The sequence below is a fragment of the Thunnus maccoyii genome, chromosome 9 (genome assembly GCF_910596095.1).
Source record: "Thunnus maccoyii chromosome 9, fThuMac1.1, whole genome shotgun sequence".
NCBI classification, from domain to species: domain Eukaryota; kingdom Metazoa; phylum Chordata; class Actinopteri; order Scombriformes; family Scombridae; genus Thunnus; species Thunnus maccoyii.
This window is the reverse complement of record NC_056541.1, coordinates 9,822,980-9,846,139: the sequence shown is the minus strand read 5'-3', so window position 1 is coordinate 9,846,139 and position 23,160 is coordinate 9,822,980. Positions and strand designations below refer to the sequence as shown.

Here is a 23,160-nt window from a genome sequence, read left to right as displayed (position 1 = left end):
TAAACCCTATATATAGTTTTGCATTACATAAGACAAAAGCAGCAAATCCTCACAACTGAGAAGTGGCAATGTTGTGTATTTTTGCTTAAAAAAAATACAAACGATCCAAATAGTTGACAATTTTTATCCCTCGATGGACGAATTGTTTCAGCTCAAGTCATTAGAAAGTGAACATCTGGTGATCTTGGTGTTCCACTGGTCACCACCAGGCGGCAGTGTTGCCTGAAATATGAAAACTTAAAATCCCAAACTGTACTTATTGATACACAACATGAACTCGCTTAAAGACAAAAATGTTTAATACAGACTTTTTTTTTCTCTACAGACAAAACACTTTAGATTAGAAAATATTTCATTTAAAATTAACATTAAGACTATCTATGTGGTCAACAAATGTCACAACACATTAAAACATTTTCATACAATAGATGCATATTAACAAAAGCCTACAAGAGAACTAACTGCTATGTTTTGTCAGGTATTTTGAGAAAAAAACAAAAACAAAAGGCAGCTATTTTACAAAACAGAATAGAGGCACCAAGGGTATTTTTTATAGATGTTGGAAGTCAAAAAGTATAGAAGAAGTAGCTGTAATCAGCTCAAAGTACAGTGTGTTATGGAGCGGCCTCGGTGTCGAAGGGTGCACTTATTAAAAGCAAAAGTTGCACCTTTGGTCCATTTGGAAGAGTTCGAGTAGGAAAAACCACAAAGGGTTTGATCAGACAGAGGCCTGGTCCCAATGTCCGCCTCAAAGACTTGGACATCTGTTCATGATGAGGCAGCAAGAGTTCAATCAGGGCTGTCCTGTGAAACCAGTGAGCGCTTGACGATTCCTAAATTTAGGCACACATTCAGCAACACTTCAGGGAATTAACCACAGTTCGCTAATGTTAAAAACATGGATGACCGGGGAAATCTGAAATCCCTATTATACCAGAAAAGTGAGCAACAATCACTCAGTTTTATTAAACTACATCTGAAAAATCGAACATTGCTTCTGCTCCAGCGAACATGATTTCACAGTAGCCCTCTGAGTCCTTGCAGCCTCCTGCGCTCACATTTTCTCTGAGCAGACGGGTGTTTTAAAGTCAGTGAGGGTTCACCGCTTTAAGCTTAGGCCGGACAATGGGACCGGGCCGCAAAGAGCATCTATGAGGAGGCTCTCTCCTCGTACGGAGACTCGTAGACCTCCATGGGTGGGCAGGTGCACACCAGGTGCTGGTCGCCATAGATGTCGTCGATCCTGGAGATGGTCGGCCAGAATTTGGTCTCGGGCCTGATGAAGGGCTGTAAAGGAAAGAAGAGGGGAAAAATGTGAGAAAGAAGTCACAGGGACTTAATGACGAAATGCAAACTTTACAAAGTGATTTACTGAAAGGCTTTAAAACTCATCAGAAGTGGTTCCATAACAATCCTTTAAAGTCTGCTGTGAAGGAATCTGATTGTCTTAAATGCACAGGTCACCCAAATTACAAAACAAAGAACTCTAGTTCTAGTTTTTGGTTATTACACAGAAAAATTTCTCTCCAGAACGTGTCCCTATTACTCTGGATAATCCACAGTGAGGTCTGTGGATTATCCAGAGTAACAGACACCCTCTGAAAAGAAATGTTAAACTTTTAAAATATAAGATTTAAATTCTTTGAACATCAAACAAAATTCAGTTCACCACCTCAGACAGGTATCACAAACAAATAACACTAAAACCATCTGCGTGAGTTGAGGTAACTGAGAATGTGTGTTTGTAATTTGGGTTGAATGACCCTGAAAGATCCTTTCATGTGATCCACTGTGTCAAAAAAATACAATAACTTCATTTGTTACAAGGTCGTGGTCGTGTGAATGTTCAACCACAGCCACTCAGCAGGTTCTGCTGTGAGATCACAACAGTCACAGGAACGAAAAGTTGGGTCTAAGAAGCTGGTTAGAAAAGTGAAATGTGGAACAAAAAAAGACCTGGTCCAGGTTTTACCTACCTAAGGTCATAAAGAACTAAAAAGGGCAAAGTTTTCCTCTAAAAAACACTTAAGTGGACTTTTAAAAAACAGAAATGATGGTAAAGTCACTTTAACAAAACTTCCTCAACTGTTGATATTTGTGTAACTCACATTCAGTTCTGACTCGCCGCCCACATCCCAAATTACATCAAACCTCTTCAAAGTCTGATGTTGCTACTGTGAAAGCTTGATCATGGTCTTTGTGAGTGGAGAGCATAAAGCTGCTGATGTTTTTTACTGATAATTTATCCCATGAAACGACTGACAGATACTGCTTGTGTTGCCGAAGCTACTCTGGAGTAACACTTGCTAAAAAATGACAGTATGTTTTGGGACTAACTTTTTTATTTTAATGAAATTATATATTTCTGACACATTTTTTAAAGATTTATTTCATTAGTAGAAACAAATGTACAATTAACAATGTGGGGAGGTCTTAAAGTAATGAGATGGACCAACACATTGTTGGTTTTGATATTTAATATTTTGGAAGTAATAGTGCCACAACTAACAAACTGTTTTCATTGTTGATTAATCCTTCCAAATGTCTTGTTTTGTCTGATCAACAGTACAAAACAAAGATATTCAGTTTACTGTCATGTATGATACAGAAAAGAAGCTGCAACCAGCAGATTTGTCCCTTTTGCTTAAAATGACTCAAACAATTATCAAAATAGTTGCTGATGAATTTTCTATCAATCAGTTAATCAACAAATTGTTGCAGCTCTTTATTTTTTTATCCTTTATACTTTTTATCCCCTCCCCTCAGGTTGTGTGTAACAGGAATAAAAATTAAAAAAAAAAAAAAAACTGTCCAGTGTTGTTGCAATTGGCTCTTGTAGCCACTAGAGGGCAACAAAGACTGTACATTTCTTTAAAGTATCGCCAGCACATTGTAAAAGTTACAGTGTGTACTGTTGAAGTCAGAGTGATCAGGACACTCACCAGGGGGAAAGCTGCAAACTCTCTGGAGTAGGGTCTGTCCCAGGTGGAGGAGGAGATGCAGGCCAGAGAGTGAGGGGCCATCTGACACACAAACACATGAAGACCTCATGTCAGGATATTCGCAACAGCTTAATGTCAGTCTGTAAAACATCATTTCATCTCATACAAATACATTTAAAGTGGACAAATGAAGCCAGTAGCATACCTTCAGCGGGTTGACACGGGAGTCCATCCGTCCCGCCTCGATGTCTGCGATCTCCTGTCGGATGCCGAGCAGGGCGTCACAGAACCGGTCCATCTCAGCCTTGTCCTCCGACTCCGTGGGCTCGATCATGAGTGTTCCAGCCACGGGCCATGACATTGTGGGTGCATGGAAACCTGGAAACCAGCACAAAAACAACACACACTGAGCAACACATACGGTATATTTTGTATAACAAATAAGGAAGAACGTGAATGTTCAACCAACCGTAATCTTGCAGCCTCTTGGCCACATCCACAGCCTCAATATTGGCCGTCTTCTTGAATGGCCTCACGTCCACAATGAACTCGTGCGCTACGAAACCTGTTTAGACAAACACGAGAACATCAGGGACAACATTTTTAATTTGATATGAGCTGATTAGAAGCATTAAGTCTTTGCAAATTGATTACAGACATCCCGAGATGTGTGCAAAAACATCAACATACGTTGATATAAATTATGCTTTCAGTGTCTTACCTTTCCTGCCTTTGAAGAGGATCTTATAGTGACCTTCCAGCCTCTTGGCCATGTAGTTGGCATTGAGGATGGCCACCTCTGTAGCGTGAAGCAGTCCCTTTGATCCCATCATCTAAACACCAAGAAAATAAAACAGGAGTGATGTGAAACAGTCATTTCCACAAGTCAAATCAATTTGCTAACACAGATGGATTTAGTATATTAATGGAAATTATGATTATTTATGTAAGGATTCAAACCTGCCATTGAATAATCTTTTTTATTCTGTAGACAAACATCTAGTTTATTTCTTTGACTCCCAACTGATGACAAAGTTTTTTCCAAAATGTGCATGTGACACTTAAAAAAAAGTTTCACTTTTAAATCCTTTTGCAGATATAGACAATGACAATGAGGTCACGTCTTCAACTTTCTCAGTTATCAAGGTCAAAAAAGACATGTAAAACAATTTAAAAGCAACTGGATTTATCTCTTTCAGTGTTAAAGACTTGTGGTGAAGAAAAGTGGATGTCATAAGGTGCATTTCTCTTTAAAACTTGCGCAAAATGTGCACTTTGCATCCCTTAGGTGCAACTCCTTCCTGATAAACAGAAGATAAAACGTCATGATATCGACACTTATTAGCTACTTTTTTTTTCTACTTTATTAGCTACTCACACTTTAGTTCATGTGGCTGACATGAAATTCACATGATGAGCAGGTGACTTTAACGACGAGGTTTAAGTGTCTGAAAACTTCCCACTAGCCCAAAACAGCAGTTGCCTTTGACTTATAAACTCTAGAGAAATCTTTTCCACAGTACGCTGTCAGTGTGCTTTTGCTTCAGAATGGCACTAAAAACTTTGTTCTTATGTCTTTCTCAACATTTTTCACAAAGTTTGAGAAAGATTTGCTATCGGAGCTCTGATATGTCGTCTTGTCAAGATAACAGAATATGAACGTGGCTTATGATCTGTGCTGACCTTGATGTAAGCCCAGGAGATTGGCAGGATGGCGCTGGAGCCCCAGGGGGCGGCGCTGATGGTGCCGAGCGAGCTGCTGGCATTGACCGACTGCATGGGAACCACCGGGTGGCTCGGCAGGAAGGGGGCAAGATGGGCTTTCCTGATGAAGAGCAGATGAAAACAAACTCAAATTCAACTAATCTTGGAGACATTATTTAATTTAAAAGGAATACAGGATTAAATTTAGAAGCTTAAATCCAAAACAACTGATGTAAATGTTTTGATTCACACAAACTAATTTGACATTTTTTTCCACATCATCCAGTGAGTGTGCCGTTTATACTCTGACTTACACTCCGATCGGCCCCATGCCGGGTCCTCCTCCACCATGAGGGATGCAGAAGGTCTTGTGCAGGTTGAGATGAGACACGTCAGAGCCGTAATCCCCAGGACGACACAAACCCACCTGGAGGAAAGCGTGAAGAAGGAAAATGAACGATCTGAAGGTCACAGTGGCTGGCAAATTGCTGAATTCACCTGGAATATTTACCACTTTTCCCCATTTATAACTTAGATTACTGAATGGAAAAGAGTAAAACTGAGTAATTAGACAGAAAATAGTCTCAGTTCAAATTTGCAGTCATGTGGCAGTCAGTCTACAGAGTGTAGAGTAAGTAAAGTGTAAAATAAATAAATGGTTTTATTGATTTAACTCAAGACACACAGATGGGGATATTGCTTGGTGTAGAAGGCACTGACATACCATCACTTTTTAAGTTGACATGTTGAACATGTGAGCAAACAGCAGTTATCGACCAACATTATCATAAATTTGGAGTTGTGTTTCTGTCCACCTGATGAATGTAATTCTAATATTCATTTTCCTTTATCTCAAACCATTTAGCTGCTACATGCTCCACTATGTTCACCAGCAAGTCGCTAACTGTCTGTTTGCCGTTTGGTGCTGAGCAGACAGTGCACTTTGAGGTTTTGAGAGCTTTTTTTACTGAAAACAGCTGCCTGCTGCAGCCAAAAACAACACTACAAGAGTGGTGAGAGAGTGAACCAAAACAGTTGCAGCTGGGCAGATAAACAGTGAGATGAAACTCAGCAGAGAGGAGCTAAGAGGACATTACACATTGTCATTTGATGCAGTTATTATAAAAATATCAATTAAAGCTGCTTTAAGCATGCAACTCTTCCTTTAACCGTCTCACAAAGTTAAAATCTGATTACACTACAGCACTGCATTTTTCTTGACCTTTTTCTCAACTTTATTATGGTCGTTTTACTAGAAATACCTCAAATATAGAGTCTACTTGAATCATACGACTGGCTGCTGGGGGTAAAATAAGTTTGCATCTTAAAAGTCAGAGGGGGGCAGGGTCTGTAAGTCTGTCAGGGATTGGTGGAAGGAGTGTTGCGATCATCTGCATATTATAGAGATCGAAGGTTATCTATTTACAGCCTGATAACACACAGCTATAAACCTTTAGCCTATTAGTCTTCGGTTTCACAAGTAATTACATATTTTACTTGCCGTGAACTGTATTTTACTTTTTTTTTTTTTTAATTTGCTTTGTTGCCATGTTACACTGCACTCACCTGGGCGTTCATGTTGGCCCCATCTAGGTAAACCTGGCCACCGTTCTGGTGAATAAGCTCACATACGTCTCCGATTTGCTCTTCAAACACACCAAAGGTGGAGGGGTAGGTGATCATCATGGCTGCCAGACTCGCCTTGTGTTTATCCACCTGTAAGAGAGCGCAGGTTTCGGAGCCAAATAATTATTAGAAATTAAAAGGCCGGCTTTAGTATACTGAAAATAATTTGACCTGTAACTTCTAATCAACACTCAAGGGTTGTTCATTTTTGCTTGAATTCAAAGCCGCCTTTTATGAGCTCCTTAAATTTCATGATCAAACGGCTGACAAACCAGCAGAAAATTTGAATTATGTAATAAATAATGCAGTTTAACACTGTCCAACATGTGTTTGGTTCATGATCAATGACAAAGTTATATAATCAGTTATTGTGAGTCCCTTTTACATGCAGAAAATTCAGACTGTACCACTCTTTGGGATAACATTGTGCACCAGACAGCCAATCAACAACTCACATCAACCTTTAAGTACCAGTGTGTAGGACTTAATGGCATCCAGCAGTGAGGTTGCAGATTGCAACTAAATGAATACACCTCCCCTCACTCTCCTCTTCCAAGAGTGTAGGTGGCCACAAAACTCACGAAAAATGCAAAAGGCCCTCTCTAGAGCCAGTGTTTGGTTTGTCCATTGTGAGCTACTGTAGAAACATGGTGGTATAATATGGCGGGCTCTATGGAAGAGGACCTGCTCCCTATGTAGATGTAAAGGGCTCATTCTAAAAGGTAATTATACACTAATTAAAATATACTCATAAATATTGTATTCCAATTCTGCCAAGTCCGTTCTGCTAGATGCCACTAAATCTTGCACACTGGTCCTTTAAGAGTTAATGCTGATGAGAGGTAATTTGACACTCAGACACATAATATATAACCACATAATTATGGACTACACATTAAATCCTCTCAAACAGTTACTAGCAAATGTGACAGGTGACCCTTGTTGCTTTATCTGCCAGACAAATTTCATTTCTTCTATACTGTATATCCCTATTCTAACCCCTATACTAATTCTTACCAGAGCCTTGAGGTGCGCCAGGTCGATGTTGCCATCTTTGTCCACTTCCACCACCTGCACCTTCATGCCGGCCATCTGAGCACTGGCTGGGTTGGTGCCGTGGGCTGACTTGGGGATCAAACAGACCTGGAGCAGAGAGAAATATCATTGTAGCAGGACAGATGTACACAGAGCACCAGTTCATTTGAATATCAAGAAGAAGATGCAAATTATGATTTTATTCTGTTATGTAGCCGTATTGAAAAGAAATACTTCAATTGAGGCTGTGACTATAAATTCTGGTTATCCTGGAAAAGCAGCACTTATTATTAGGGAAAGAAAAGCCAAAGTGGGGATGAAATGAGGTTGAAAACCAACAAGTTTTCGACTAAAAAAGATAGATATTTTATATATATTCCTTTTGGTGAGTGATTTTGAAACCTCAACAACCCTGCGTTGTTTAAAAAGAGCATGCAAAGAAAGTCATTTAAGTATATTTTAAAGCTGAGTCAACAGCTAAAATTGAACACAACAGCCTCAATTTTCTGAAGTTAATACCACATAAACTGCTATTTTAAAAAAAAAGGTAGAATAAATCATATCACCATACAAAAATCTATGTTGATATACTGTATGAGCTTGGTCTGTGTGTGGAAATGCTGTAGATCTTTTAGGGTGAATTTTGATCCGGTCAACACCCACTATTGCAACTAATGTGTAACCTGCCTGCAGGTCACTAATTGATTTTATCCCTTATTAGGGTGACACTTCTGACATTTTGCAACTTAGTCACACAAGGAAACTGGGGCACTTAGACCTGTGGGTTGGGTAACATTGACAAATGACTGACTGGGAAAACACTGACAACTGCAAGTCAGTGGTGTGACGGGCTCAGCAGTGTCTTAAAACCTCCAAATATGGAATCTTGGAAGCAGGTAATCTATGGTGGGGGCGCAGTGTTTTCAGCCCCTTTGTTTGCACAAACGGTTGTCAGTTTGGACTTCGACTGTTTCAAGGGATCAGGCCACTATCTAAGATGTGCTTATGAGGGAGCCATTAAAAAACAAAGGCCAAATTATAGTAGAGGAAAAAAATACTTGAGTCAGCCTTTCTTTAATCTGAGCCAGTGTCTTATCTCGCCTCGTCCTTGAGCCAATGACAATCAGCACGTCCAGGATAGTGAAGAAATTTCTAACCAGGATGCCTGAAACATGTTAATCTGAGAACAATAAACCTCACTGTTACAGTAGGAACTCAGATTGAGCTGAGAGGACTTAACACTCTGCAGCTTATGTACTAATGCTTTATTAACCTCCGTTTGATTATGCTGACTGAAAGTCTACTGACAAACTACTGGTAATAAATCATCCATACTCGTCAGCCATAAAACTGATACGTCTAAGAATAGCAACTCATTGTTAATTGGGTTTGTGAAAGAATACAAAAGAGGCTGAAGCTTCATATATTTTCATTTCTCTTGAGCTTCACTGTGGCTGTTAATCTTCTCTTTTGGCAGATTGTAATGCAGAAAATCAGGCTTTAATCATATTTCCTCTAAATTGCTGAGGCTCAGCGAATAAGGCTTTGGAGACAGCAGCTTATTCAATCAATTATCCTTGAGGGTAACAATTTAGCATTTATAAGGAATATACTAACATTTAATAAATGGTTTACCACTATTTATTATAAGCAGATATAAAGAACATTTTAAAGCTGCAACGATTGGTCGAGCGACAGAAAATTAAATCGCCAATTGATTTATTGTTTTGAGTCATTTTTTTGCTCAAATTCTCCGATTCAAGCCTCTCAAATGTGAATATTTTCAAGTTTATGTGATTTATGTGAGAGTAAACTTAATATCTTTGGGTTGTGGACTGTTGGTCGGGACAAAATAAGACATTTGGGCTTTGGGAAACAGTGATCAACATAATTCATGCCCACAGAATTCATAGTTGTTGACAAATAACATTAATATCTGCTAACAGTTACATTATAATGTGTTATAAACCACTTAACCATTTATATATTGCTTACTAATGCTAAATAGGAGGACTTTAAACAAAGTGTTACCGAGGGTCACAGGATCAAGATAAAAGCCTGCAGTGTAATTAAGTCTTATTAACTTCGATATAACACTAATCCACACTGACTTCAGTCCAATTAGACTTACACTTCTGGAGCTCTCTCCCTTTGAGTTCAGGTAGGCTTTTATGGCTGCCAGGCCAGCGTATTCTCCCTGAGCACCACTGGAAAACAAGGCAAACACACCATGGTCATGTACCACACACACACACACACACACACACACACACACACACACACACACACACACACACACACACATCATTACCTCAGGACAGTTCAAAGACCAGTGTGCAGACGTTACCAAAAGGGGAGTGAAAGATGGGAGGAAAAGCTAGCTGTACGATAACTCTCCTGGCCAATGTAGCATGGTGTACTATTCATAAACCCTCAGCTGCTGATAAGTGGTGATAGACCGCTCAGGTGGGTGTGTGTGTTTTATCAATTGAAAACTGAAATCATGTAGATTCTAGACTAATGGATACTGACTAAAGTCTGAAACCAAATACAAAGTCCCAGACACAAAAGGTAAATGCCAAGTGCTGGTTTCTTACTTCAACTAAGGTCTTGTTTCCTTGTTTCTACCCTTCAGTACTGTTACTTAATCAAACTAAGAATATATGCATAATAACTGATGAATGGTGATAAATTTGTAAATAATGCATCATTTAAAAATCACATTTATCACCATTATTTAGCCAGTTTTAAAGTTAAAACATCTCCCATACCAGTCTAATCCATTTAAAAATCATGTCTCATAGAGTAGAACAGAAGATGAAGATTATTCTCATTGAAGACATTAAAAATTAGACAATTATTTGGTAATAATTGTTGTTTTTGGTAATAAATGCCTTAAATTTCTCTAACAATGACTTTTTGTGGCTTCAAGGCTACTTCAGAACAGCTTGTGAAAGGGCAAATTAAATTAATTAAACAGATAAGCGTCACTTTATTTCATGCTGTGTGGCAGAATTTAGGTGCTTGGATCCTGGCGTATGCAAGTTTTGTGCTGCGACAAACAATGACTCACCTGTTGGGCTGGAAGGAGATCTTGTCATAGCCCGTCACCTCACAGAGGTCCCTCTCCAGCTGTCTGAAGAGCTTCTGGTAGCCCTCTGCCTGATCCAGAGGCACGAAAGGGTGGATGTTGGAAAACTCCCTCCAGGTGATGGGCTAAAGAAGGGAAAATGGGGAAAATTCAACTTTCCAAAACAACTTTAAACATCCTAAAAACTTGTATAATTTGTTATAAAAGATCTGAGTTTTAGTCAGATCTATTCAATGACTCACCATGAGCTCTGAAGAACTGTTTAGCTTCATGGTGCAGGAGCCCTGAAAGAAGAAAACAACATTTTACCACCTAATTCACTCCCACGTTTGACGTGACAGGAAATTCAGTTGTCTGCGGTTCTGAACATGCTGTTTGATTTCAGGTAGGACTCACCAGCGGGATCATGCTGTGCACCAGGGAGATGTCCTTGTTCTCCAGGCGCTTCATGTATCGCACGATGTTGGTCTCAGAGTGGTAGCTGGAGACAAGGATGATCAGAGAATGGTGTTTGACTGAGAGTTACAAAGCTCTGACTCAAATATCACAAAATTAAAGCAAAATTAACACCAGTAGCATGTTTATTAAGTGTATTACTAGAAAAGTTGACTGTGCATCTTTTCAAGTATGTCTCAGTGATAATGTCAGAGAACAAACTGGGGACTGATATCAGACTGCCTTTGTGACGCTAATAAAGATAATATGCACCAGTTTCAGCAGCCAACAGAGAGGCATGAGTTAAAATGGTTAAAACACTAAAAACTTAGTGTATCAGGACAACATGTTTCTTTTATATTATAAATCAAGTGAGCACTTTGAGGATTCCCAGTAACCGAGTACTGAAATGCTTTGAAATAAATATGCCTCTTTGTTATGGCACAAACAAAACAGACTAAATACTAGCAGGGTGCAAGTGCAGAGGGGCTTTATATCAGATAATTAGTATTTAAAAAGTATTTACACCCAGTCGAACGATCTGGCTTTTCCACAACCAACTGAGTTCAACGTTGGGGTTCAACAGGGTTACACCTTTCAGCCAATAAAGACCTAGTGTGGAGTAACTCTCCAAGTATCTGATTAACATTTTTGTCTGCTATGTAATGTAGTGATTATAAAGTAATAAAACAGCTTCATCAGTGGCATGTTAAGCAAGAGAAGCTGTGGTAGTCATCGACATTTCATAACTACAATATCACAACCGCCTGTGCAATATCATTAAAAAAGTGCTATGTGGCATTGTGCTGCAAATAAAAAAATTTAAAAAAAAGAGTACTCCACCAATTTAGCATTGCACTCCTATAACATTGTCACACTCATGATGAACAGTAAATAAATAAAAAATTGAAATTGATGCAGCAGAACTAGAGATATTGACTTTTTTTATTCCACGTATCCCTCGTCTTTATCAAAACCTGGTGCCTAAATTACCCACAGTGCAACTAGACTTTATTCACTCTACAGGCTACAGAGGTCTGGTAACTTCACTTCTTTCTAACTCCACACCATCTGATTTTTTTTCCATTTTCAGACTTGTAGTCTTCAGCTTCAACTATCACTGTTCATCAGATTAACACAGCTTCTTTTTCCACACATGCAGTAGCACTCCCCATCACCTGTAAACAGACTTTGATGTGTAAAAATCAGTGGTGTTCTTGTTTAAATGAGAACTACCAACCTGTTGAAGACCTGGTGTGTGAGGTACTTGCTCGTCCTCTTGAATGGACTTCCCATGATCCCTTTCACCCGCTCGCCCATCTTTTCAGCAATCAGCTCCTGGAAAAATGTATCATTTAAAATTAAAGCAGCTAGTGCTTTACTTTTAACCCTCCTCTAAAAATAATATATAGAAACACTACACAACCTCAAAACAAAGAAATAAATGAAATTACAAACAGTTAAAATGATGACACCTGAGAAGTAAAAAAAAATGGCAGCATAAGTAATCAGTAGACAGAATAATGAGGCAAAGAGACGTAAGAGGTGACGACTGAGCTGAAAATGTTAACCATATACTTACAGCTGAGGATTCACATCCAAAGACCCAAAGCAAGTCATCTAAGTCCCTCTCAGTCACAGTCTCATCCAGAGAGATACCCAACTGTTGAAAGAGAAGCAGAGATAAAGTTTCATTCAAACACAGAAACATGACAAAAACACTATAAGGTAAAATAAAAGTCAAGAATTGAAATTTCTTTACAGAGCGACCGGGATTGAAAAATGCTATAATACATACAGTAGCTACAAAAATGAGGTGCATCTAAGTCTCCTTGGTTCTTGTTTTTCTGCAGCGTGTTCTTTTCTGGCGCTGCTCTATCCCATTTATCCATGTGTAAAAATAGGATTGTAGATTAAGCCCAGTTAATAGAATATTTGGATATTTCTGAAAATTACTTTCATATGATTGAGACCAATGATTTCTTACCACAGCACTCAATAGCCTCTTACTGGATAGAAAGCATCCACCTCACATTTTGCTTAGAAAGCGATCAAAGAGAGAGAGAAGTCGACGGCACTCTGGATGTTTGCCACAGATAGTTGGGACATAAATTAGTTTTTATCTGCCAAGTCTGTCAAAGTTCTCACAACACAAGTTCCTGTTAATAAAGATTGTCCTTTGTAGATTTTTTAAAAAGGGAGCGTATCAGTTAATTTTGTATGTTTTGGCCTTTTATCTGATGAAATCTCAATAGATTATTAATTAAATAAACAATTAAACATATAAATATGCAGCGATGTGCAAGAATACAGTTAAATAAATTAGAGGTGCATCGAACAGTCTTATTTCAAGAATAAAAAAATCCCCAAACCAGGAGAATCAGCGTCTCAAATTTGAGAATTTGCTCTTTTTCTTGCATTATAATAAAATTAATATTTTTGGGTTTTAGACTGCTGATCAGACAAAACAAGACATTTTAATGATGTCACCTTGTCCTCTAGTATATTGTAATGGCCATTTTTCACTGTTTTCTGATGATTTATAGACCAAACGATTAGTTGATTAATGGAGATATACTAGTAGACAATTAAGCAAAGAAAAAATACAGTTTTAGTACTTTTAGAGCATGATGAGCAAGTGAGCTATAATTATCACAGAAGTTAAACTTTTTATGTTATATATTTTTTAACTCTTTATTTCTATGTTTTTAATCGTTCCTAGTTTAGCGATTTGTCATTATTTATTTCCTTGTAATCTCTTTGTAGCAGATGTTCCTGTGTTTACCAGACATGTTGACAAAGCTCTAATGTGAATGATTGTGTGGTTGAGCTCGATAGTGTCATTACATTGTAATTTAGTGGTGAGGTTTCATGTTCTTGTATTAATTACCCTCCAGTGCTGCAACAACACAAAACACTTTTGTTTTGGATTCCAAACATGATCCTCTTGTCAATGAAAGCTCACTAAACCACCACTGTAGTGGTGCTTTCCAGGAACAAAACCAGTTCTCACCACTCCCTCAGTGTAGACTCTCAGGTTTATCTGCCTCTGCACGGCTCTCTCCAAGATGTCTTTGGCCGCCACGCTACAGTTGATTTTCAGAGTGTCGAAGAACATCTCGCTGTGCAGCCTGTGTCCTGCTCTCTTCAGACCTGAAACAAAGTGAGGTGCAAATGATTATTTATTCAATCATTTATTCAGCTATCCATCTATCAAATGATGGATCTCACCACAAATTTCTGGCACTCCCAAAATTACACAAATAAAAAAAAAAAAAAAAAAAAAAAAAGGAGAACTGATTGAAATTAAGCATGCACAAAATCTGTGAAGATGGCTACTTTCAGGGATTTATCCTGATGGTATATTTTAAGTCAAAAACAACAAAATTTACCTTCGGCAAGGATCAGAGCAGCATTGTGCGTCCTCTCAGCGATGTGTTTGAGTCCTTGGGGACCGTGATACAGTGCATACATAGCAGCCATGTTGGCCAGCAGAGCCTAGAAGTCAGAGGTAAGACGACAGAATATGAAAAAGAATCAATTAGGCAACAGGAGAAAAAAAAAAAAAAACACATAATGAAAATACTGCAAATTTCTGCTAAAAAGGCCGTAGCAGCCATTTCTCAAACTAAGAATTTGAAACAAACTTAAAATCAAAAGGCCACTGATGCACCACAAAGATATTTCAGGCAAGAGGTCCATTGTCTTTACCATGGCTTTGCTTTTTCTTTTGGATTATTAAACCATGGCAAGCAAGAAAATGATAGAACAAATTAATTATGGCTCCTGCTGCCTCTCTCTCTTTTCATTCATTGTGTCCATTTTGTTAATTTTGTCCCCCTCCTATCCCATCTTACTAATTAAATGTCATTATGGAGGCCCTTGGGGTATATTTTGGATCACACACACACACAATCTAGTATATCTTTCCTCCTTTTTTGTTATTTCCACATATAAACGAATGAGAGTGGTTGTACCTGAGCAGTGCAGATGTTGCTGGTTGCTTTGTCTCTGCGGATGTGCTGCTCTCTGGTCTGCAGTGCAAGCCGATACACTTCTTTACCGGCGGCGTCCCTGAAATGTAAATACAGCTTTCTGAGTTCTATAAGAAGGCTTCTAAGTTCCTACTTTTAATATAAAGATCTGTCATTTCACACTGAACTCCTCTATCAGGGAAAGAAAATCAGTTTGGGGTATTCTGAGTATCTCACCTGGTGACTCCAACCATTCTGCCAGGCATCATTCGGACCAGGTTGTCTTTAACAGCGAAGAAGGCAGCGTGGGGACCACCGTAGCAGAGAGGAACCCCAAACCTCTGGGAGCTGCCCAGTGCAATATCGACCCCAAACTCTCCAGGGGGACGCAGCACACAGAGAGCCAACAGATCTGTGGCACAACAAACCAGGGCCTGGACATGGAAAGAAACATGTCATAACCAAGTTAATTAACCCTCTTTGCTCATAGGAAGACTCTTCTGACTAATCTGTGGTGTTTTTTTAGGAATGGCACATTTATGTCAGGGATTGACACTGGTTGTGCCCTTCTTGTGAAATAAGAAGACTTTAACCAAAGATGAAAAGATCATACACGTCCCAGTCCTCCATTAAAAGCTGCACAAAGCAAATTCTTCGATGAAAATATACAACTATGTCATCAGCATATACATCAAAGTGAGGCTGCTGTAAAAAGGGGCATCCAATTGCTTCCTTGAGACACCTTGAGGATTAAATTTGGACATTGGATATGGATGCTTCTCCACTAAGAGATGGAGATTAATCAAAACTTGCGTGCAAAATATAACTGTCCTAATAAAGAGCAACTGCAGTGAGAGAAAACAGCACTCGCACACTTTAGATCTTATGCTTGTCATCACATTTCTATAATGTCATAACAAAATAGTAAAACAAGCGTGCTGTATGCAGTGTATTACCATCACATGGCATCATTCCTTTTCATTATTTCAAGACGTTACTCTTGCTTTGCCATTTTTAACCACCAACTTGCTTTAGTATTAGTCACGCTTTTACTCGTTTTGTGGGAAAACGTGTCTCTTACCCCTCCCTTGTGTGCGCGGTCTACAAGGGCAGTAAAGTCTTCCACCCTGCCATCAGTGTCTGGGTACTGGAAGAGCACACCGCTCACGTCCTTCCCACTGAAGTCCATCTCATGAGGCAGCTTCAGCACCGTTTTTACCCCAATGTAGCTGCAACATAACAGTCAAAGTTCTTGATCTATGTACACATAACGCTACAATGTGGTACTGTGAAACTGTATATAAGCAAACACACCAAGAGTACATGAGAAAAAAACATTTTCTCTGTTTTGGTAGCTTCAGCATGAGTAGCACCTCTTTCGTATTTAGAGAGAAATCACACATTGACGTGTGTGTGTGTGTATAACACATACTTGGCCCTGGTCTGCACCACAGCAATGGTTTGAGGGTGGCAACGTGGGTCAACATAGAAGGTTCTTCTTTTGTTCTGTCTGTGAGAAGTAAACACAAATACCTGGTGAGGACAAAACACTGTAACCCGGGCCTGTCAGGCAAAAATTAAAACAACATCTTCAATTAAACCAAATCTATTCTTGTCTCTGCTCCAATTTCTTCTCATAACACTTTCCTTCTAGCGTAACAGGAACATTTTGCTGGATCTTCTATGAAGGATCTTAAACCCTGAATCTTACTGGCCACTTAGAAATTGAAGCTTTTCCTCTGCTGTTGTCACTCTAAACATCACATAAACATATGTATTTTATGTATTTTGAATGCCTGCATTTGCTCTTTAGTTCTTTCTTGTGGATAAGCCATGGCTTACTGTGTCTTTAAGTATGAAATACAATAATGATATGAATGAATATGATTAAATGCTATTTTGCAAAACACTCTGGCGAGCAAAGATTGTTCTCAAAGTCACTGCTTGTGTTTGTGATCTACAGTACAGTGGGTCAGTGTGTAAACACCTGTGGCAGAGCTGCATGGCCTCAGCGGCGGCCGTTCCCTCATCAAGCAGGGAGGCATTGGCCACAGGCAGGCCAGTGATGTCACCGATCATGGTCTGGTAGTTGAGAAGAGACTCCAGGCGACCCTGAGAGACCTCGGGCTGGTAGGGTGTATACTGAGTCACCCTGAGTGCGAGACATACACAATGAATCAACAGAGGGAATTTGGACGCGAGGACAATAGCACAAAGTTGGTGGTTATTCAAGGAACCGAGACGGGACAGTGGAATGCATTGTAAGTCTCCCCCGACCCAAGAATTTTGGAAACAACATAAGAAAGGATGGTTGATTTGGATTTGGGTGAAAGAAAATTTTGTTCAGCAGAAAGCTGGAGGGAGGCACATCATCAAATCTCACGAGTGAAGTTTCGTTAACCTCAAGGCACAAGGCTTCCTATTACAAGAACATTACTCTGCACCGCGACAATTTAGCTTTAAATGAGTAACCAAACCTTATGAATAAACATCATTAGTTATCTGTGCTGGGATCAGGGATGAAACAAACTCTCAGTGTTCTTTAATTTCCATACGGTTTCTTCTGAGGGAAGGTCACGTGAGGACACTCACCAGCCTGCATTCTCCAGGAGATTACGCTGGATGGGCGGCGGTACTGAGCAGTTGTAGTAGCCCATGCCAATGTAGGACCTCCATACCTTGTTCTCTGATGCAATCTTCTGTAGAGACTCCAGAACCTCATTCTCACCTGTAAAAACATTCAAAGCAAGAATGTAATTTTTGCTAAACAGCGACCACTGTGTAACAAGTGATTATTACAGGATAATGGTATTGGTTAGTCTCGCGACACCAGACAAAAGGAGATCTCGGCCTACCGAAGTCTGGGGATTTCTAAATACACTGAAGATGCTTGAACAGCGGCAAAAATGGCGGCTAACAAACCTATGGCCCTTACATAGTCTCACTTTAATGTGTGATTAAGATTTTGTCTTTTCATTCTCTGCTTTATTGGGCTGTAGAATAATATAAAGTGAAGACAACAGAATTTTGTTTACATCTCTGGTTGTAAAGTGACATATCAGGGTGGTGATGAAAATCTTCTTTATGGCAGTATTTAAGTTGCATGATTTTTGTTTCAATGCAATAAAGTACCTTCATTTTTCCAGGTATTTAATTCACAGGATTACCTAAAAATATACTTTCCCATCTGTTTCTTTGTGAATTTCCACTAATTTCCACTTTTGCACTAAATCACAGTAAAAAGAAAAATTAAATGAACCATGATACATTTTATTTGCCCATACAACATGGTTACAACTACAACTTTTAAAGAGTTTACCTTCCAGTCAGACACTGATCAATAAAACTAACAGCGACAGCAGAACAAGAAACACCAAAATATCTGATGAACAGCATCTTGTCTCTCATGTGAGGACCTGGTGTAGCTTTATTATAACTCTAATCAGTGTGGCATGCAATCATTTAGAGCCGCCACGCTCTCCACATTTACTCTTAAAATGATTTGGATTTAAGACTGAGAGTGTGCTGTAAGTATATCAATAAAAGGAAAGAAAAACGCCTTACAGTCGACGTGAAGATAAGGAAGACAATGTACATATAACACATTTATGTCCGTGTTACAAGCAACCAGAAAGAGGACGACACTCATATGTGTTCTTTCTTGATGGTTAGTTATTTAGCCTCATTCCCCACTGCTGTAAGGGAGCACAGCCAATACACAACCAGCCTCTGAGATTCCTCTGGCCTTCCTGGCTGCCTAGCAACTCCAAGGAATGGACAATACCGCTCGTCTGAACCGAGAGCCCTGACTACTCCTGTTTTCAGAAAAGAAAGGTGGGGAGAGGGACCGTTTGCCCGTACCCAGTATACAAGTGGATATTTACAGCTCCTGTGACGGGAAAAACGTTGCTCATTCAAGCTCCGAGAAGTGTTCGGAGGTGGTGAATCGGCGAAATTCAGCACAAGAAATAAAAATGTAGTATTGTGTTTGTTTGTATTTCTGTGTATGTGTGTGTGTGAGAGTTTGTTTCAGTAGGGAGGATTGCTTTCCCATGGTCCCGGACTTCTACAGAGCAGCAAAAAAAGCCTGATTCAGAACCATCCAGGAGGTCTATTGTTGGAGAGAGAATCCCTTGCTGGCTTTGCAAACTGAAGCCCTCCAGAGCTGAACAAGCAGAAAAACCAGCACGGCCTCCAGTTTGTTCCTTCAGCATGATTTGTTGCATTATGAAACCTAACAGACTCAGAGGAGGGCGGACCTGACTAAAAACATTACCTGCGGATTAATAACTTCTTTATCTCGACAATAATCTTTCCTAAATGTTGTAGTTTCTAGAACATCTCCCCGAAGTTAAAGCTGACTGTGTTTATGTTTGTAAGGTCAATAAAGAGTCTGCTATAGGGTCATGTCAGCATTTATTTAAGGGGCATAATCACACACTAAACGTGTCCCAGCACACCGTACATTAAATATAACATGTACTGACTTTCAGGGGTATTGTGATATGATCATATTGTGTTATAAAAATACAAAATCCTGCTTCCCAAATTTATGATTCCAAGCTAAAGGTGATTAAAAACTTAACTGATAAAGTGTAACAGGGTCATTGAACTGAGCATCAATTTTATTATTTACATGTGATTGTGCATGCATTTGACATCTTATGTACTGATACCAGGAGAAAAAAAAAGTGTTATTATTATATTGTGATATTCTTTCTATTTTGCACTTCTACGCACCCAAAATAATAACAGCCCCAGTTCAACAAATTAACATAACCCCCCTCCCCGCGCAGAAGATCAATTTGCATATGGAAACACTCATTATTCATCATCATTTATTCAGCTTTGAACAGAGCTTACAACTAACAGAAAAGCATCAGAGAGATTTAATCTTCTACTACAGCCAATTTACTTAATTCACTGCTTTATCTCTTCCACCGTTTGCCGGAAATCCCCTCTGATAAGACCGTCTCATTATTCTAAAAAAAAAAAAAAAAAAAACAGCAACTCGGGAGGACTCTGAAATGCACAAGCACTGCATAGGAGAGAAAAAAAAGAGAGAGAAAAGACCATCCAGGCAGATCCCATGCAAAACATACCCAAGTCACCTTATTAGGAACCCCCTCGGCTGTGATGTAATGTGAACGCTGTAACCAGATTGAACTGGACTTGGGACCGGAGCTCAAGGCTTTAACTTTACACTCCAGTTGCCATCCTATGAGCATCAGGCTTCCCAACAGGAGATTGGTGCCGCTCGCCGAGTTTCGCAAAAACAACTCCAAATATGTTCAAAGGAAGACTTAACGGCGGAGAGAGCGCTCCGCGGCGCACAATAGAGGTGCAACCTACATTTCAGCCACTCACTTGGCTTCATTTTATGCCTGTTTAATGTGGGAAAGAAAAAGAGCAGGAGACGACTGGGATTTTTCTTTTTTTTTTAAAAAAGCCTCAATTTGGTGGTATAATTTACCATTTTAAATCGGGGTTGGCACAATGGCATCGAGGTAAAATGCAGCTTTTTTTTTTAGTGGAAGGATGTAAATGTCACACAAAGAGGTTATTAGAGCAATAAAATATTATGATATAAAGCAAAACTTACAGACTGGATCATCCATTTTCATACTCCGCTGCATACGGATGGAGGATGGAACTGTGTTTTCGATCAACTGGTCGATCGACTGGAGAGAAAAATGAAAGATTTATAGATATATAAAAGCGCGCAAAACATGCATATGAACACAAGATAACATAAATATGCTGCTCAAAGATTTATCTCAAGCTGAAACTAGGTTTGATGCTAAAAAAAAAAAAGAAAAAAGAAAAAAAGAAAGCATGTTTTTGCGCCTAAACTATTGTTGGATGAAATCTTACCTCGAGTCCCAGAGCATCCAGCATTTCTCTCTTCTCCCTCTCACCTGGACCAATGTGCCTCTCTGCAAAGTCATCATGTCTGGGTAATATTCTCTCGATCTGTCTGGAGGTGGCGGCTGCAGACGTCCTCAGACCCCGGGTTGCTGCTGCTGCTGAGGGGGTCAGGGATGCCCCGCTGTTTCGGATCCTGCACTGAAGTTTCCAAACCACGCGGCTCTTGTCACTCAGACGCCTGCACGGTGCGCTGGGACTCACCGACTTGGCCAGGAAGATCCCCCAGGATTTGGCGCAGCTCTGCATCTCTAAATCACTTCTCAAGACAAGTCCGCAGAAACCGGGTGAAGCCTCTTTTTTTTTTTTTTTAAACCTCCCCTCGCTCAGCAAGAGTTTCCCCCCACTGATGCGGATGCGATCCCTGCAGGTGACTCTGCCAACTCCTTCAAACTGCAGAGTTTATACAACTGCACAGTTGCACAAGAGCGAGCCAATCAGGGCGGAGATGCTGCGTGACGCAGTGACGAGCCCCGGTCAAACAGCTGCTTAACTTTCTCACGTGCCCACCGACCACCGACAGAGGATAGGAAAGGAAATACAGATGTATCACTCTGGAGATATATTTCAGGAGCAAGGCTCAATTTCAAAGTCCGCCCTGAACACTGAGCCCTCACAGACTTTAATGACAGACAAGATCTGCTCAGAGATAATGTGTGAGTGCAAGAGGGTAAAATGCTGTCTAACAATTAAGCTCAGGCATTTACCTACATATATACCCAATAAAGTGATATAGTTTAATTAACTAGAGTGATAGGGTGCAAAACAGTAATGTACTGGATAAAAACTTGTCTTGAAATCATTATAATGCCATCATAACGACAAACTAGTGACACGCTGGTGAGTCATGTAGGTGCAAGTAAACTCGTTTTTACTTGCTACTTCCGTTATTTATACTCCATTTTAAAATTGCAAAGCCATGACTAACATAAAGGGATTAAAAGAGGCCAACGGTTGATTTCAAAGGAGACCTGCCCCTTGCAGAATTATCTGGAAAGCACATCAGAGTCAGTCAGTCAACATGAGGACAAACCGCATTTCAAAAATGCATCATGGGTGATCTGATTGTGAGTAGGCAGCACTGGATGCGGGTATCAAGATGCATTTTAGGATCAACACAGTTCAGGGAGGCATGTGTCCAAACACTGAGCGGCTACAGAGGGAACACTAACGTATCCATAGCTGCACTGATGGACTGTGTATTTAACATTGCAGTGTGTCTATAGTACCAGAAACCTGGTATCAAACTATTTCAACGTGGTCTGTATCATGGCAAACGAATATTATTTTCTCTAGCAGAAGGCAAATGAAGAGCTATTTGCATTTTTGTTTATCTGGTTGCAGTTTTCCCACACAAGATATGAAACTGTCACAAGTTCTGACACATCCGACAAGCATCTGAAGCTCAGATGTGGCCTGAAATACCTGTAACAGCATATGTCTGAGACGGGGTATTGTTTGTTTGTTTTGTTTTGTTTTTCCAAAAAGCAGCTTATGGGGTCATTTGAGAAACCAGGTCAAGACTGAATTTCATGTGCATGTTACTGTGTGTGTGTGTTACATTCATCATCAGTTCCCCCAAAATTGAACAAAGGCTAATTTAATTGAGCCAAACAGTCAGACACTGATAATGTGACAATACATGATGTTTGATAATTGTAACAGTGTTATATAATGTTTGTCGGTGTTAAAGTCCACTTCTGCAGACTGAAATGAAGGCCAGTTTTATTTCTAGCAAAGCATGATTCCTCTTAATAAACATAAATTATCTCCACAGTGGTGCTAAATCCATCGTACTGTTTTTAATACATCAACTTTCAGTTATGAATCCAGCTTTATTATAATATAAGATAGAATAAAATAACACTTGGAATTATACAGTTATTTCATTAATTATCAGGGACCATGAATGAGAACCTGAAAATGTAAATAATTTCTTACAGGACTCCTGTTGCTGTTAGTGTAACAAATATAACAAGCTCCACCAATCAGCGAAACAGAAACATTACAATTGTGTTGTCACCTGTTCCCCTCTAAGAATCACCAGCGGCTAAACGAGCTCCAGTTTAATGTATTTTCTTTGTGGGAGTTTGTTCTGGCTGCCGCCACCGCCGTTAACATTTTGCAGCTGCCTTCAAACGTGAGTCAGTCAGCCATTAAGAATTTAAACCAGGAACATGTTTATACTTGGTGAAATCAGTAACTGAGAGTAGGATTTGATTTACCTTTGATAAAATTGCGTAACACACCTTGAGAGCATCCTGTTTAGATTGACTCATTTATTGCCTTATTATATATTTCGCAATAGATATGTGACTAATACTAAATATACAAGAGTACGTTTGTATTATGATTTAAAAATGAAATTAATATCTTTCTATGCTAAATATTATTATTTACTAATTATTAAATATTAAAGAATTCATAG

The 23,160-nt window shown here is 39.4% G+C and overlaps 1 protein-coding gene across 1 annotated transcript; it reads right to left on the bottom strand.

Moving 5' to 3' along the window:
* Positions 1–134: 134 nt before the first annotated feature.
* gldc (glycine dehydrogenase (decarboxylating)) lies at positions 135–22,499 on the bottom strand. The gene is made up of 25 exons (XM_042422176.1): positions 20,682–22,499; positions 20,410–20,488; positions 17,400–17,535; positions 16,795–16,959; positions 16,240–16,317; positions 15,889–16,036; positions 15,045–15,241; positions 14,811–14,907; positions 14,226–14,331; positions 13,847–13,986; positions 12,416–12,496; positions 12,074–12,171; positions 10,795–10,879; positions 10,641–10,682; positions 10,381–10,523; positions 9,439–9,514; positions 7,290–7,415; positions 6,213–6,362; positions 4,961–5,073; positions 4,626–4,767; positions 3,664–3,775; positions 3,412–3,507; positions 3,148–3,320; positions 2,943–3,023; positions 135–1,287 (listed from the first exon to the last, which is right to left on the bottom strand). Exons 1-25 carry the CDS (start codon positions 20,979–20,981, stop codon positions 1,150–1,152), a joined length of 3,102 nt encoding a protein of 1,033 aa, XP_042278110.1. The 5' UTR covers positions 20,982–22,499; the 3' UTR covers positions 135–1,149.
* Between the last annotated feature and the right edge of the window lie 661 nt (positions 22,500–23,160).

Coding starts and splice junctions, on each gene's coding strand:
- gldc (XM_042422176.1), bottom strand. CDS start 20,981: ATGCAGAGCTGCGCCAAATCCTGGGGGATCTTCCTGGCCAAGTCGGTG. Junction 3,776..4,625: donor TCTCCTGGGCTTACATCAAG/GTCAGCACAGAT, acceptor CTTGGTGTTTAG/ATGATGGGATCAAAGGGACT. Junction 3,508..3,663: donor CCTCTTCAAAGGCAGGAAAG/GTAAGACACTGA, acceptor TTGTCTAAACAG/GTTTCGTAGCGCACGAGTTC.